Source organism: Homarus americanus, unplaced genomic scaffold (genome assembly GCF_018991925.1).
Source record: "Homarus americanus isolate GMGI-L3 unplaced genomic scaffold, GMGI_Hamer_2.0 scaffold17515, whole genome shotgun sequence".
NCBI lineage: Eukaryota > Metazoa > Arthropoda > Malacostraca > Decapoda > Nephropidae > Homarus > Homarus americanus.
The window spans coordinates 1,383,662-1,399,789 of NW_024733365.1; the positions used below are offsets into that span (position 1 = coordinate 1,383,662).

The 16,128-nt window shown below is 41.3% G+C and overlaps 1 protein-coding gene and 1 long non-coding RNA gene across 4 annotated transcripts in view; both read left to right on the forward strand.

The window, feature by feature from the left end:
- Nucleotides 1–2,230, forward strand: part of LOC121869785 (innexin inx2-like) — a 40,399-nt gene extending 38,169 nt beyond the window's left edge. For 2 of the 3 annotated variants that reach the window (XM_042371359.1, XM_042371360.1), the window contains one exon: nucleotides 156–2,230. In XM_042371359.1, coding sequence (XP_042227293.1) covers nucleotides 166–1,407 — 1,242 coding nt within the window. In that variant the 5' untranslated portion in view covers nucleotides 156–165 and the 3' untranslated portion in view covers nucleotides 1,408–2,230. The remainder of the gene's footprint in view (nucleotides 1–155) is intronic. The other variant, XM_042371361.1, reaches the window with a different exon arrangement.
- Nucleotides 2,231–9,919: 7,689 nt separating this feature from the next.
- Nucleotides 9,920–15,903, forward strand: LOC121869780. The gene is made up of 3 exons (XR_006089584.1): nucleotides 9,920–10,195; nucleotides 11,139–11,215; nucleotides 15,862–15,903. It is a non-coding gene; the product is annotated as an uncharacterized LOC121869780 (long non-coding RNA).
- The last annotated feature ends 225 nt before the right edge of the window (nucleotides 15,904–16,128 follow it).

The following is a 16,128-nucleotide window of genomic DNA, read 5'->3' on the forward strand; positions in this document are numbered from 1 at the left end:
CTTCTTAAGCATGGGCTCCGCTTTCAACATATGTACAATGGCATGGTTGTGGGCACTGATATGGTATACTGTGGAGGCTTATTAACCTCTTTTGTTTCAGGTGTGTCTTAAGTCGGAGAGCTTAGGAGCCTAATTTCAATGAATTGATTTTTCAGGAACTGAAAGATGGCTATCATAGGTCACGGTGGCACCGACATTATCCGCCAATTGGTGGGCAATGTGGTGAACATCTTCAAGAAGAAACGTGCACCATGCACCTCCCCCTGTGATGGACTTATTCTCAAGATGCACTACCAGTGGACCTTCTGGCTATTACTTGCTGGGTTCTCTGCTGTCTGGTACTCCTGGTACCATCGTGATGTGATCACATGTGTATCACATTTCAATGCTGAGACCCAGGTCCGTCTGGACTACATTAACATATGCCTCTCCTACCCGTATGTTGAGGAAGGCAGCTCAGACCGTAGATTCCTTCTATTCTACAGATGGATACACTGGACTCTACTAGTGCTAGCTGGCATTTACTACATCCCTCGAAAAATCTCCAAGAATTCAGAAAATCCAAAGGTAAAAAAACTTATCGAAGACCTTGCTGTGAACTCTCATCGATATGACCAAATTGAGAAAGAGTTGGTTGACAGAGCAGCACGCTATATTGCTTACAACCTTAAGACCCACAATGGATTGTATTACAAGTTTGTCATCTGCAATGTGGTAGCATTGTTTGTTGATCTTATCAGTTTCCAATTTTTAGATTTTGTGTTCCAAGGTCGCTTTCTTCATTATGGGTGGATGTCATACCCATATAGTCGTGACCCTGTTAATTTCTCGGACTACATGTCTAGGACTTTCCCTCCATTTGCCAAGTGTGAACTGGGTGTGGTAAACAAGCTGGTTGGCCAAAGGACAGAGAAATTTGGTTGCCATTTAACAGTGATGGAATTATATGAGAAAGTGTTTTTAGGGGTATGGGTGTGGCTGATCATCTTGACGACAATCACTTGTGCTTACCTGATATTTTTGGGTTTCATGTGGCTCCCATACTTCCGTTTAATGATGCTTAGGGTGGCCAAGCCTCTCAATGCCAAAGACACAGTGAGTAACACTATAGTATCTGTAGTGAACTGCTGCAAGATTGGTGATGTTTATTTGCTCTACCGTTTGAAACAGCACTTAAGTCATGCCAGGTTCTATGAACTCTTAACTCGACTCTCAGATCCAGAACTTATAAAAACCATGCTTGAGGACCCAGCTGATCGAGCAGTTCATGCCAGAAACCAGGACAACATGCGTAACAGGAAACCGAACATGACCATTGGTGGACCTAAAGGCAAATTCAACAATCCCAACGATCTCTTCATCTCCCAGGATTATGGACGACCTAACACCAGCATTCTGGTGGAGTAACTAAAGCCTACACAGGGGTTGTAGGCTCTTAAGTACTTATAGTGCCGCTCGGGGAGAGCACTGTGTCTGTTGCTTAAGTGCTGACTGAGTATCAGATGTGTTCGCTGGGACGCCTATGCTGCACCTCCCTCGTAGTGTAAGGCTCAGTGATATGACTGTGGTATTTCTATTGTTCGCCTTTTATGTATGATAGTTGTTGGTTGAATATAGCCATGGTAAATGGTTAATTAATTCATGAATGAAAGTGTAATGACCGTCCAAATGTGTTGTATGTACAGTATTCATATTTTAACTTCTGATATTAGCTATTTATAAGCCTTTTGATAGGGAACAGTTTTACATTGGTTTCATCTGCAAATTTTTTTGTTGCATTGCAGTTTAAATGTGCTTGTGAATGAATGAGATGAAGGCAAACTTGTTGCATAGTTTTGATGTATTAAGTGAGATATGGGCTAATTAATTGCTGTAATATGTGTAGGGTTGTGTCCTCCAGTCATGCCCAGTCATTTACAGCATTTGTTAGTATAGCTTCATGATTCATGTTGCAAGTATTTATGCATTTTAGATTCTTAAAGAAGTTAATTCTTTGTGAAATCTTCATTAGTGTTCATTATTTGTGAAAATAATTGATTTTATTTTTATTTTATGTGTAGCTAATGCTGAAATTTTAATTGACCCCAATTTGCTTAAAAAAATCAGTGATATGACTTGCCAATAACAAGATGGTGTAAATGACATTGTTATCAATGCCATATTGGGAGACAATCAAGAAGATGACATACATTTTTGTACTATTTTGACAATAAAAAAAAATTCCATCCCAGTTATACCTTTCCCAACCCACAACCAGTGCCATTCTACATTGTGATCAAGAGCTGGGAGCCCATGGTGTGTTTATTGATGTTGGGGATAATGCAGCCAATATTGAATGTTAGACTAATTCTTTACTGTACAGAACCTCTTGATGCTCTCACGTGTCATGAAATATAATTTTACAATTGATATTTTATGTTTGCTCTGCAAAGATGAACATTTTTCTAAAATTGGTTACTTTCAAGGTTGACACTAAAGGCCTTCAATCTGTGATTTCTTTAGTTCTGCATTCTTTTTATCGTTCTATACTTCAGTTTAAATACCGTACTTTCCCGTTGACTTCTGTTTTTAAAGTGGACCAATCCAAATTATTTTCTATTATTATTACAGTACTTCATTTCTTCTAATCTACTATCAACCTTCTGCTTGAGTTTTTATCTATTTTCATATTTTCATTAACATCTGCAATCTTGCCTCTGGTCTTGCTCAGGAGGAGGCAGGGGACCTCATGCTATTTATCATCTAATGTGGGAGTTGTGTATACAATAATTTGAACCAATGCCAATGGATTTCAACCAAACTTGCTGTATGGAGATACGTGTATGAGGTGCTCCTGGCAAGAACAAGACATGTGACAGAAACTTGAGATGTGTTTATAACAATGTAATTATCTTCAAACTTTCCTCTAAACTTTAAAAGCATTATTTTTATCCTTCACCTACCTCTCACTCAAAGCACCTCATATCACAATGAGATCTCAAGCAAGTCTAGTAATAAACATTTACTCTTATAGCTGTCTGTAAGTTGGAGCCTCTTGGATTTTGCTGTGGTGTGTCAGGAGATTTGCCCACCTCTAGTATCAAATTATTGACACTTGATACTGTCTCACTGAAGTGTGAGTTGCCTTGTTTAGTGTCCCCCTGTCTGGTCACTCTTGCCTTTCACCCATCTGATTACTCCTGTCATCTACCCTTCTGATAACCTCTCTCTCTTGTTTAACCACAAAAGGGCCGAAGCAATCAATTCCATTGTAGGTGAATGGTCGGCCTTCTGGGCGCACTCGATCTCCTGGCAAGTCGGATTGGCGTTGATGGGTAGGCCTCCAGGTGCTCCGGTGAATACTGTAGGAGAGTGATACCCCCAACAAACAATGAAAATGGTTTATTAAAGTATTGCTAGACTTATGACAAGTGTACTTCCAGTAACACACAACTACCAGGATCAACTCCATGGTTCCACTCATTTTGTACTTTTGACGAGGTACACCTTCCAACATCCACCATTACTTGGTGTACCTTTAAAAAAATACACAACACTATACTCTTACATATAGCACACTTGAGCCATCAATACAGGTTACCTGAGAATTGTAGCTCTAGAGTGGCAACCCTGGCTGGGTCTCTCGAGAGGGCAATTCAAAAGATGTCGAAGTCTTTAAACTGCTAGGGGAACATATGCACACGGGGGTGGAGGAGACTGCAGTGGGAGCGGGTAAACAAAGTGAAAGGTTACAGGGAAATAGTGCTAGGAATTATGACAAAACTAAATTAAGCAGGGAGTTAAAACCTAAAAGCGACAAAGAGAGGACTTAAATGTCTGCTATGCAAACAGTAGAAGTATGAGAAACAAAATGGATGATATTAGGGCCTTGGTATGTACCGAAAAAATCGATATAACAACATTCACCGAAACATGGATAAACCTAGACTCAAGTGAGTTACCTGTCGAATACCAAATTGCAGGTTACAAATTATTCCATACCAATAGGCAGATTAGGAGAGGAGGCGGAGTAGCAATCTATGTCAGGGATAATCTGAAGTGTGAAATAAATAAGGAAATCAAAACTGAATGGAATACAGAAACAATTTGGATAGACTTAATTGATGGTAGGGAAAAATTAATCACAGTAGTAATATATAGACCCTTCATTCTTGATAGCGTCAATGAGCGATTTATCTGGGCCAAAATGCACAGGGCTTCCATACATAGCAAAGTCTGTATAGTAGGTGACTTTAACTTTAGCCAAATAGATTGGACTGACCTTACGGGTAACTCGGAATCAGGATTTTCTTGAAACGATCCAGGACTGTTTCTTAAGTCAACATATAACCGAACCCTCCCGGGGTAATAATATACTCGATTTAGTTCTGTCAAACAGAGAAAGCCACATTATTAATGTCGAGGTAGGTAACGAACTTGCAAACAGCGATCACAAAGAAATTAGATTCCAATTAGAATTTCAGGACAGCCATAAGGAAAATTCCACTTAAGTCCCAGATTTCAGAAGGTATTGGCTGGTAGGGTTAAGACCGAGATAAGAAAAGCCAAGAGGAATAATGAGCTGAAGATAGTAAGGGAGGCAAAGTCAAACCCCAAGGGCTTCTATCAAATGTATCAAACTAAAACACAAGAAAAGATTGTACCAATATAGTCAGATACCGGCGAGCTAACTGATAATGACGGAGAAAAGAGCAATAATCTGAATAAATATTTTTCAACAGTTTTCACCACCGAAAATTTAAACATGATACCTGAAGCTCCAACTCTATACAGAGATGGTGAAGGAAATAAATTAAGCGAGATAGTAGTGACTAGTAACGATGTTAGTAAGCAAATAGATAAACAAAAGCCTAATAAGTCACCAGGTCCCGATGAGATATTTGCCAGAGTATTAAAGGAATGTGAGGAAGAGCTTAGTATGCCCTTAGCAACGTTGTTTAACATGACCTTAGTACCAGAATCCTGGAGGATAGCAAATGTAATACCAATTTTCAAGAACTGAGATAGATCATTATCCTCTAACTACCGTCCAATCAGTCTAACATCAATTGTCGGCAAATTACTGGAAGCAATCTGTTATCGCCGCTGGCTTCAACTACAGTGCTGGTGTTGCCTTACCCGAACAAACATTCAATCTATCAGCCTGCAACCACGTGCCTCCCCCCCCCCCCTCACATGACCTGCACAAACAAGATGCCCTGATTCTGCTGAGTGTATGGTTTAAAGGGTGGCATGGCCGCCTGGCCTCCATGATGCAGATCGCCTTCTCAAGTGATGTTGTGAGGACCATGCAACCACTGCTGTGAGGACCATGCAGCCACTGATGTGAGGACCATGCAGCCACCAGCCCTCTGTGGTAAACATCGACTCTCAATCCTGGCCGAGTTTTGTGCTGGAACAATTTACACAGTACTATTGTCCCTTGGAACACCATACTGGTTCACATTGACCTGCACTTGTAAGTACAGCCAAAGTGATGACACACCCCTCAGTACTAAAATATTGTGGACTAATTATGCCTACTCGTTTCTGCCTTATCAGGAGAAATAAGACAATGCACAATGAATTGTAACTAAGATTTATAGAGTTATGAACTTTGTATCACGTCACTATGCTTAATAATCAATTGTAATTAAGATGAAATCATCTGAGACTAACTAATTATGTATGGGCTCACATTCGTACGTACATGTAAGATATCTCACTCAGGATGGAGATAAGAATAGAAACTCACAATGCATTTTCTGTATATATACTGTATGTACAGTGCAGTACTGAGGAGTTGCTGTGTGATAAGCTTGCTCAGAGGTCCTGTTGGGTGAGGAGCTTGCTGAGGGAGCTGGTTAGTGAGGAGCTTGTTGGGAGGTCTTGCTGGTTCTGGAGAGTAGAGTAGAATGAGCTCTGATGATGATAATGGAGATGAAATGGCAATGGCTTGCCATGGGAAGGGAGAGAAGAGGTAAGGTGGAAGGAAAGTTATGAAACGGGAAGTAAAGTAGTAGAGAATAAGAGCAGGTGGGCTATCCACCTAGCAGAGACGATTTGATTGGCTGTAGTGAAGGCCGCACTAAGAGGTCGCCTGAGCTCAAGGGAATGGGGAGGAGGAGGCTAAGCTAGCTAGCAAGGGGGTGTTTGTTATTGTGTTAGTTGGAGAGGTCTACTAGGTCCTTGTGTAACTAGTAGAATACTCTCATCTTTTATCTTATTGGCGTCAATGAGTTATTTATGCTGTGGTGTATAATTGTGTAAGTTGGAGAGGTCTGCTAGGTCCTTGTGTAACTAGTAGAATACTCTCATCTTTTGTGTACTATTTAGTGTACAATAGTTCTGGCTCTTGAGGGTTATGGAGAAGGATTTTTGGCCACCAGCTGTGTGATCTTCTGGTGTCCTCTGTTTTTAGTCGATGGTATAATTCGTCTTCCATTACTTCTAGTTTGTACCATACTGCCTGTGCTTGGCTGTATGTTCTTATGTTCAGCGGTAAAATATTGTATTTTTCGTGAAGCTCTTTAATTTTGGTTGTGTATGGGGGACGTTGTTTGGAGGCTCTGCGGATGGCTTTGTTCTGTATTGCCTGAAGTTTTAATTGGTTGGTAAGGCTGATCGTGTTTAATGGTATTGGCGGGTATTCAAGATGGGGGCGGACATGTGCCTTAAATAGGTGTAGTTGTATTTTCTCTTCCATTTTGCCGAATCTTCTTAATTTGGTAAGCTGTATTTGGGCTAGTCTATTGCGCTCTGTTATGTGTTTCTTTATTCCGGTTCTTGTTATCGTCAGCCCCAGTATTTTTCCTTCGTTTGAGTAATGTATTTCTTCGTTGTTTACTGTGATTGGGGCTGGGTTTATCCTTGAAATGTGTATGATCTTTAGTTTCTGTGTATTAGTTTTTATTTTCCAATTTCTTCTCGTAATTATTTATTTGTATTATGGCGCGAGCTGTTTTTAATGCCATCATCTGTTTGGCCTTGCCTGGATGGCGGATGATCTGGGTGACATCATCAGCATATGCGATGTATTCACCGTGAATTGGTGGCGGCATGTCTGAAGTGTAGATTATATAAAGAGTTGGGGATAAATTACTTCCTTGTGGTACTCCACTATAAAGTCTGAAGCTTGGGCCTTTGTGATTGCCTATTATAATGTGTGCTTATCTATTGTCCAAGAAATTACACAGTAGAGAAGTGAAGTTGTTAGGGAGTTCTTGATTGGTTATTTTATATTTAAGTCCCAAGTGCCAGACCTTATCGAACGCTTTTGCCACATCCCTTCATGGTATATGATTATATATCTTAATTATAAATTACATAATACTGTTATGCAGAGGCATAACTTAGTATTGTAATGTTTGTAAACTAGGTGTTTTGATAATTTTCTGTCCCAAGCAGCAGTTATTTTGGCAATTTTAGGGAGACTTTCTTGTATATATTGATATACAGTGTATTACTTATGTAAGATTGTTCTAGAATGGATTGCACCATTTTTGCTATGATTTACTCCCTATTGTAAGCCTCGATCAGAGTAGAACGTTAACCTCCCAGGCGTGTCTGGGTGGTGCTAGAGTCATCTGACGAGACGTATCCCCCTGTATATAAACACCCACGAGCGGCATCGAAGTCAGTACTTAACTCTTCTAACTTTACCTTCTTTTATCTTCAGAGCCTATATGGCTTCCTTCCCTTCATCTACAGTAAAAGTCAGTCGACCGTTTCGGCTCAGACTGTAAAGTACAACAAGCCTAGTAGAACAACTGAAGATAATTGTAGTGTATTTATTGTGGAATTGTTGCGATCAATATAAAGTGAAAAGACTAAGGAATTGTTCACCGGTAGTGTGCTGTGTTCGAAATGAGTCCAGCTGTGAAGACATTACCCTGTGAACAGTGTTGTGAAGAATTAGTGATTCTTAAAGTGACTACAGTGCACAAGTGACCTGGTGGGAATCTACCTGCCTCTTGGATGTCTGTACACTGATACCGATCGTCAATAAATTATCGGACTGGCGGGACAGCCAGTAGTAATTGGACAGCACATGTAGTATATCTACTGCTTTTGTACATAAGACCCTGGCCGCTGGTAACCAGCGGTGGAAGCTGGGTAAGCAGTGAGAGAAGGGTCATAACAATGCAATCAGTGTCTGAGCTGACAGGGTTCTGGTAAATATCAAAACACATTTCATTACCTCGAAACTGAGGGCCTCACGGTTTTAGGCTCCAACATGGATAAAGACTTTAGTTCTTAGCCTTGTATATCACTTCTACTTTTTTACTTTTATCCTTTTCGCCAATGATCGGCTCGTTAGCCTTTTGGGCGGTCAATCACGTCTCTGCTTCGCACTGGTGGCGAATACTGGGCATGTAATTGGCTCCTGAATGTATCTGTACCTGTGCCAGTGTCGGTCAGGTCTGATCTTGAGAGAGCTCACACTTGTGCCGTCACAACTCTCTTTGGCAGATTGTTCCAAAAGTTTACAATTCTCACTCCGAAAAAGTTTGCCCTCACCGTTTGCTGGACTTGTGGCTTCTTCAACCTTGACCTGTACCCCCCTTGTGGGGTGGGCGTCCGCCAACTCCAGGTATGGACACTCGACTGAATAGTGCACCTTGAGATGCTTATACACCTCAATTAGGTCACCCCTTGCCCGTCTGTAGTATAAGCTAGGCAAGTTCAGGCGCTCCAATCTCTCAGGGTAGCTGAGGTGCCGAAGTGGTGGCCCTCCTTTGTACATTTTCAACCAACTGACAGTCCCTAGCATATCTCGGGGACCAGACGGAGTGACAGTACTCCAGATGGGGAAGCACTTCACTCTTCAAGATCGTTACGAGGGACGGACCGCCTAGATATCTGAACGACCTTATAAGACTCAATAATTTATTTACCTGATTTACCATTTTATTTGTATGTTAGGAGTATCATTTACCTGCAGTATTTTGCCGTCAGTCTTTCCCATTGCTTGATACCAGAATTACAATGTACCCAGATGTCATAACCCTCGAGCCACGTAACCAAAGGTCAGAGGTTATGGAGTAACTATATGAAATTAAATAACTAGACAAAACTAATGGAGAAAATGAATTAAGTAACAAAATTAAGAGAAAACCAGGTTGAAGAGTTTAAAAGTTAACCACCATCGTATAAAAAAAAATTAGAAAAGAACTCAACCGGCCCTTATAGTGGGAGTAAAGGAAGCAATTTTGAAAGACGACAGGCTCCCCACTGAACGAGCGCTGGGAATCTTGTGGGACCTGGAGAAAGACGAACTCGCGGTGGGTCCAGATTCCTAAGAAACCGGAGACGAAACAAGGCCTTCTGAGTATGGTCATCTCCATATATGACCCAATTGGACTCATCGCTCCGAGCATCATAAGAGCCAAAATCATATTCCAAGATGAGTGAAGATAAGGTGTTGGGTGAGATTAACAAATGGGTGAACAGAACATGGTGGCATGGCGAAGATGGCTAGATGAACTTCCTCACCTATCACGGTACACGTTCCACAGTGCTACTGAACCGAGAATGCAAATCCAGTTGTAATCGCCCAATGAGCGACTGTGGGATAATGAGACCCTTGCACGTAGGACTCGACTGTTCTTTATTCGGTCAAAACCTGCAGAGTACAAATTACATACGTTACATATGAGATAATTAAATCATTTGTACGTTCCTTCACTATTAGCAACTACATATGATATATTTGAGTAGAGTGGGGTGTTAAATCATACAAAAACTTACGTGTTTCGGGTCTAATGTAGGACTTATTAGCTCCCTGTCTTGTTAGCTCTCTGGACGGTTAGACGCTAGAGACTATCGTCTGAACCCCACAGGGAGCGAGTCAGCCCGAGGCGAGGACCATCTGTTTCATATTTAACACCTCAGCAAAGTTTGTTGTCAACACTCTGTCTCTCTCCTGTCTCCCTTTTCTCTCTCTCTCTCTCTATCCCTCTCTTTCTCTCTCTCTTCTAGTTTATCCTACTGTGGCGGTAACACCAGTAGCTGCTGTGCAACTACACCACTTCTGTGACGCCTGCCAACAAGCGTATGGAGCTGTATCGTATCTGAGGACCACGTGTGAAGATGCAACCCACCATATCTCCTTCGTGTGTGGCAAGGCCAAGCTAGCCCCTCTGAAACAGCAGACCAAACCTCGACTCGAGCTCTGCGCGGCAGTACTGGCTGCCAAGGCAAACAAACAACTATGGTGAGAACTTGAATTACAAATAGACAGATCAGTCCTTAAAGTACATACGAAACACCGGAAGATGCTTCCATTCCTTTGTGGCCAATCGAGGCTGCCATGGTCACGTTTGTGTAGTTAGACCGTTCAACACTTCATTCTTCATATTATGCTTCAGCGTCCACAAAACATGTGAAACGTGTGAGTCCCCCCAGTACAGATGTCTGTTCTCTATCCATTTCAGGATGACATAGTTCTTCCATTTTCTCTCGTATACTCGCTCAGAGACTCGGGTATCTTTAAATAACTCAGAATGCTCTGGGAATTTCATGTGGGTAATGTCACTGTTTTCTGCCATGAAGGACAGAGGTTCGTACACAAAGAAATGCATCATATTCATTTGTGAGTGAATAAATTTATTGTACAGTCAAGTATGTTTACCCACAGTGAAAGGAAATAGTCATATGTTTTGCGTATGGTTACACAGCGGCAGTTCGAAGCTGAAGTCATTCTGTTTTGATACATGAACATCAGAGAATCCGATGGAAACATAGAAAGTGTTGTCAGTCTTGTATTATTGAAATTAGATAATTGTCTAAAATGTAAACACAAAACGTACTTATCGCTCGAGTTTAACGGAAAATCTCAGTAATTTGCCTCTGCAACCCTCACCTCCGCACACTGCCGACTCAACCCGACCCGACCCAACTAGACCTGACCTGACCAGAACAGACTGGACCAGCTGCCTATGGGTGTCTTCTGTATGTTGTGTATACCTGTTGCTATTTTCTTTGTTTCTTGTATCTTATAATATAAGTTATTTTTGTTCTATCGGGTACTTTCTGCTCATTTATTTATTTTTTGTCTTATTCGCTTGTTCTTATTTGCTTATTTATTTCATTATTTCCTAGCCATGGGGATTAGATAAAACCAATTTATTTTCTTGGTAACTCTATCTCTCTTACAGGTGGCAGGATGAGCGGATAAGGGAGGAGTTGGGTGGAGAAGAACAAGTCTGAATGTGTGTGGAGTCTGTGGACATGTGTAAGTTTTCGTCAGTGGTCATATATCGCGGGTGTTTATATCCCATCAGACGCCTCTAGCACCACCCAGGAGTGTCTGGGTGGTGCTAGAACGTTCTACTCTGATCGAGGCTTACAATAAGAAGAAAATATTAACAAAAATGATGTACTGTAATGCATTCTAGAATAATCTTACATAAGTAATACATCAATATATACAAGAAAGTCTCCCTAAAATTGCCAAAGTAACCAGTGCTGGATTTAGACCTGTGGAGGCCCATGGGCAGCCTCTTTGTGGAGGCCTCCCCTCATTATAACTACCCAAGAGCGTGGGGTGGCGAGTAAAGCGAGACGAAATATCCGGGAGTTCCGGGGGGCGCTGTAAGCCCCCCGGGAAAATTTTGAAATTTGAACACTTCTTTGGAGAATTTTGAAGCCATATGCAGTTATATTGAGGAAATTAGAACATTAAGAAATTTTTAATTAACTGTATATTTATTGATAGTGTACAAATTCCCAACACACACACAAAAGTGAGACATGACTGGAGTCATTCACGTGGTTTCAAGTCGACCAGCCCTGATATAGCTACTACCGCACATGTCAAAAATTTTCAAGAGACTTCACAGAAAAGAATATATTATTAGTTATTACAGAGAGATGATTCTTTGCATTATTAATCAGATAAACCTCTACTCAAATAATGGTTCTGTCCAAGAATGCATGTATAGGCTTCTTTATGTCCAAGGTCAGATGTAATATGTGGAGGCCCCTGGGCAGTTGCCCACTTTGCCCACTCCTGAATCCGGCCCTGAAAATAACTGTTGCTTGGGACAGAAAATTATCAAAACACCTAGTTTACAAACATTACAATACCAAGTTCTGCTTCTGTATAACAGTGTCATGTAATTTATAATTAAGAACATCAGAACATAAGAATGGAGGAAACTGCAGCGGGCCTATTGGCCCATACTGGGCAGTCCCGTTTACACCCAACCCCTATTGCTCATATAAGCATCCAACCTATGTTTGAAGCTATTCAGCGTATTCGAGTTAATGATGATATTTGGTAACTTGTTCCATTCATCCACTACTCTGTTTCCAAACCAGTGTTTACCTATTTCACTCCTAAATCTAAATTTGTCTAATTTAAAACCATTGTTACGAGTTCGCTCCTGGTTGGATAGTTTGAGTACCTTTGTAATGTCCCCTTTTTTAGCCCTGCCTTCCAATTATACACCTCTATCAGGTCGCCCCTCGCTCTACGTCTCTCGAGGGAGTGCAAATTAAGATGCTTTAACCTGTCTCTATACTCAAGGTTCCTAATGCCCGGGATTAGTCTTGTCATTCTCCTCTGAATTCTTTCCAAGGATTCTATATCCATTCTGTAATACGGTGACCAGAACTGAACTGCGTAATCCAGGTGTGGTCTCACAAGAGCAAGATACAGTTTTAGGATGACCTCGCTAGTCTTGTAACTAACACTCCTTTGTATGAACCCAAGTACTTTATTAGCCTTGTTACGAGCAAAAACACATTGTTTACTTGGCTTAAGGTTCCTACTTATCATTACTCCTAAATCTCTCTCGCAGTCGGATTTCTCTATGGCATTGTTGTTCATCTGGTATCTGGTTTCCCTGTTTACATCTTACTGAGTTTTACATTTGTCCACGTTGAATTTCATCTGCCATTTTTCAGACCATTCGAAAATTTGTTTAGATCTTCCTGTAGTTTTGCCGAGTCCTCGTCAGATTTAATAACACGTCCTATTTTAGTGTCATCAGCAAATTTACTTATGTTGCTGTCTATGCCGATATCTATGTCGTTTATGTATATAATAAATAATAATGGTCCAAGTACTGAGCCTTGGGGAACTCCACTTGTGACGTTGCTCCAATGGGACTTAGTGCCGTTAATGCTCACTCGCTGTTTCCTGTCCTGTAACCACGCCCTAATCCATTTAAGGATGTCACCTTTGATGCCATGAGCTTCTACCTTTCTAATTAGTCTTTCGTGGGGGACTCTGTCGAAGGCTTTGCTAAAGTCGAGATATACCACATCATAATTGTGCCCCTCGTCCACCGATTCGAAAACTGATGAAAAGAATGTTAATAGATTAGTTAGGCAAGAACGTCCGCTTGTGAAGCCATGCTGGGAATCATTGATCAATCGGTGCTTCTCCAGGTGATTTCGAATAGAGTTTGAAATGATTGCTTCCAGTAATTTGCCTACTATTGATGTTAGACTGATTGGGTGGTAGTTAGAGGATAGTGATCTATCCCCCTTCTTGAAAATCGGTATTACATTCGCTATCCTCCAGGATTCTGGTACTACACCTGTTTTTAAGGACATGTTAAACAACTTGCTAAGGGCATACTAAGCTCTTCCTTACATTCCTTTAATACTCTGGCAAATATCTCATCGGGACCAGGTGACTTATTAGGCTTTAGTTTGTCTATTTGCTTACTAACATCGTTACTAGTCACTACTATCTCACTTAATTTGTTTTCTTCACTATCTCTGAATAGGGTCGGTGCCTCGGGTATCATGTTTAAAGTTTCGGTGGTGAAAACTGTTGAAAAATATTTATTCAAATTATTGCTCATTTCTGGAGTCTGACCGTATTGGTCCAATCTTTTCTCGTGTTTTAGTTTGATACATTTGGTAGAATCCTTTGGGGTTTGTCTTCGCCTCCCTTGCTATCCTTACCTCATTATTCCTCTTTGCTTTCCTTATCTCGGTTTTAACCCTACTCGCCAATACCCTATAATAGTCCCGGAGGTGAATTTCGCCATGATTTATCCTTCTACCTATAGCCTTCCTTTGGCCAGTGATGTTCTTTAAATAATTATTTATCCATTTAGGGTCATTGTTGTCTTATCCGAGTTTTTTGTATGGTATGTTCTGCCTTTGTGCATTAAGTAACTTACTATTTAAATTGTCGTGGAACTCGGCAATCTCAGATCTCGTTATCAGGTCGGTGTCATCTGTCAGGTTCACGGCCATGCGCGACACCCCCTCTCTCAGCTGCCTCTTTAAACTGTCAAAGTTTGCCCTTCTGAAATCTGGTACTTTAGTGTAATTTTCCTTACGTGTGCCCTGAAAATCTAACTGGAATCGAGTTTCTTTGTGATCGCTGCTTGCAAGTTCGTTCCCTACCTCGACATTGCTAAGGAGGTTTTCTCTGTTCGACAGAACTAAATCGAGTATAGTTTTTCCCCGTGTGGGTTCGGTTATATGTTGACTTAGGAAACAGTCCTGGATCGTCTCGAGAAAATCCTCTGATTCTGAGTTACCCGTAAGGTCAGTCCAATCTATTTGGCCAAGGTTAAAGTCGCCTACTTTACAGACTTTGTTGTGTATGGAAGCCCTGCGCATTTCATCCCAGATAAGTCGCTCATTGACGCTATCAAGATTGGGGGGTCTATATATTACTCCTGTGATTAATTTTTCCCGACCGTCGCTTAATTCTATCCAAATTGTTTCTGTTTTCCTCTCAGTTTTTATTTCCTTATTTATTTCACACTTCAGATTATCCCTAATATAGATTGCTACTCCGCCTCCTTTCCTGGTCTGCCTATCGGTATGGAACAGTTTGTAACCCACAATTTGGTATTCGACTGGTAACTCACGTGTGTCTAGGTTGATCCATGTTTCAGTGAATGCAATTATATCGATTTTTTCGGTACATACAAAGGCCCTAATATCATCCATTTTGTTTCTCATACTTCTACTGTTCGCGTAGTATACATTTAAGTTAGTCGTGTTCTGAGTCCTCCCCTTACCGTGTTTAGTTTTAAACTCCCTGTCTAATTTAGTTTTGTCATCATTCCTAAGACTATTTCCCTGTAATCTTTCACTTTGTTTACCCGCTCCCACTGCAGTCTCCTCCACCCCCGTGCTCATATGTTCTCCTAGCAGTTTAAAGACTTCGATATCTTTTGAACTGCCCCCCTCTAGAGCCCCAGCCAGGGTTGCTACTCCATCCCTAGACAGGTGCACCCCATCCCTAGCATAAAGGTCCCTTCTGCCATAGAAGTTGTCCCAGTTGTCAATGAATGGGACTGATATTGACTTGCAGTATCTGTCAAAACGGTCGTTGACACCAACTGCCCTTGACAACCATTCACTGCCAACTCTCCTTCTAGGCAGGACACCGCATATGATAAGGATCCCTCCCTTAGTCCTAATACGATCCATAGCTGCCTTGAACTTATCAAGAAGCTCCTCGCTCCTACACCGGCCAATATCATTGCCTCCTGCACTGAGGCAGACAATGGGTTTGTTCCCATTACCAGACAAGATATTGTCCATCCTGTCAATTATATCCCCCACCCCAGCTCCTGGGAAACACACCCTCATCCTATTTTTGTTTTTACCACAAAAGGCCCTGTCCATGTACCTTACCTGTGAGTCACCAACAATTAAAGTTTTTATACCTTCCTTGTCATCCCTGTCCCTGACTGTACTAACGTCCAATTCGTTTATCAAGGGACTGAACTGGTTGGTACACTTAGCTGTTGTTGTCGTATCCTTGGTGTACTTCTTCACCACCAGCTTCGTCTTCCCACTACTCACAACTTTCCACTCGCTTGAGTTTTCGTCAGATACTGGCTTTACTCATCCAGCCTCTCCTTTTAATTTCGCTAGCTCTTTCTTTAATTTCAGGTTCTCCAACGTGGCCCTCTCAATTTCTAACTTGGCCCTCGCCAATTCTTCAATGGACCACTCCAGTTTGGTCAACAAACTCTCATACCCAAGATCGCACATAGCACTGGCCATATCTGATAATTATCCCTCCAGAGCTAACCCTGCCGTGACCTTAGTGAGGTCAGAACACAATGAAGGTATGTAATCATAAACTATGAAGTCACAATAGCGTGATGGTGTAACCTACACATGTTGCATTAATTCACATTTAATACAAATAATTAT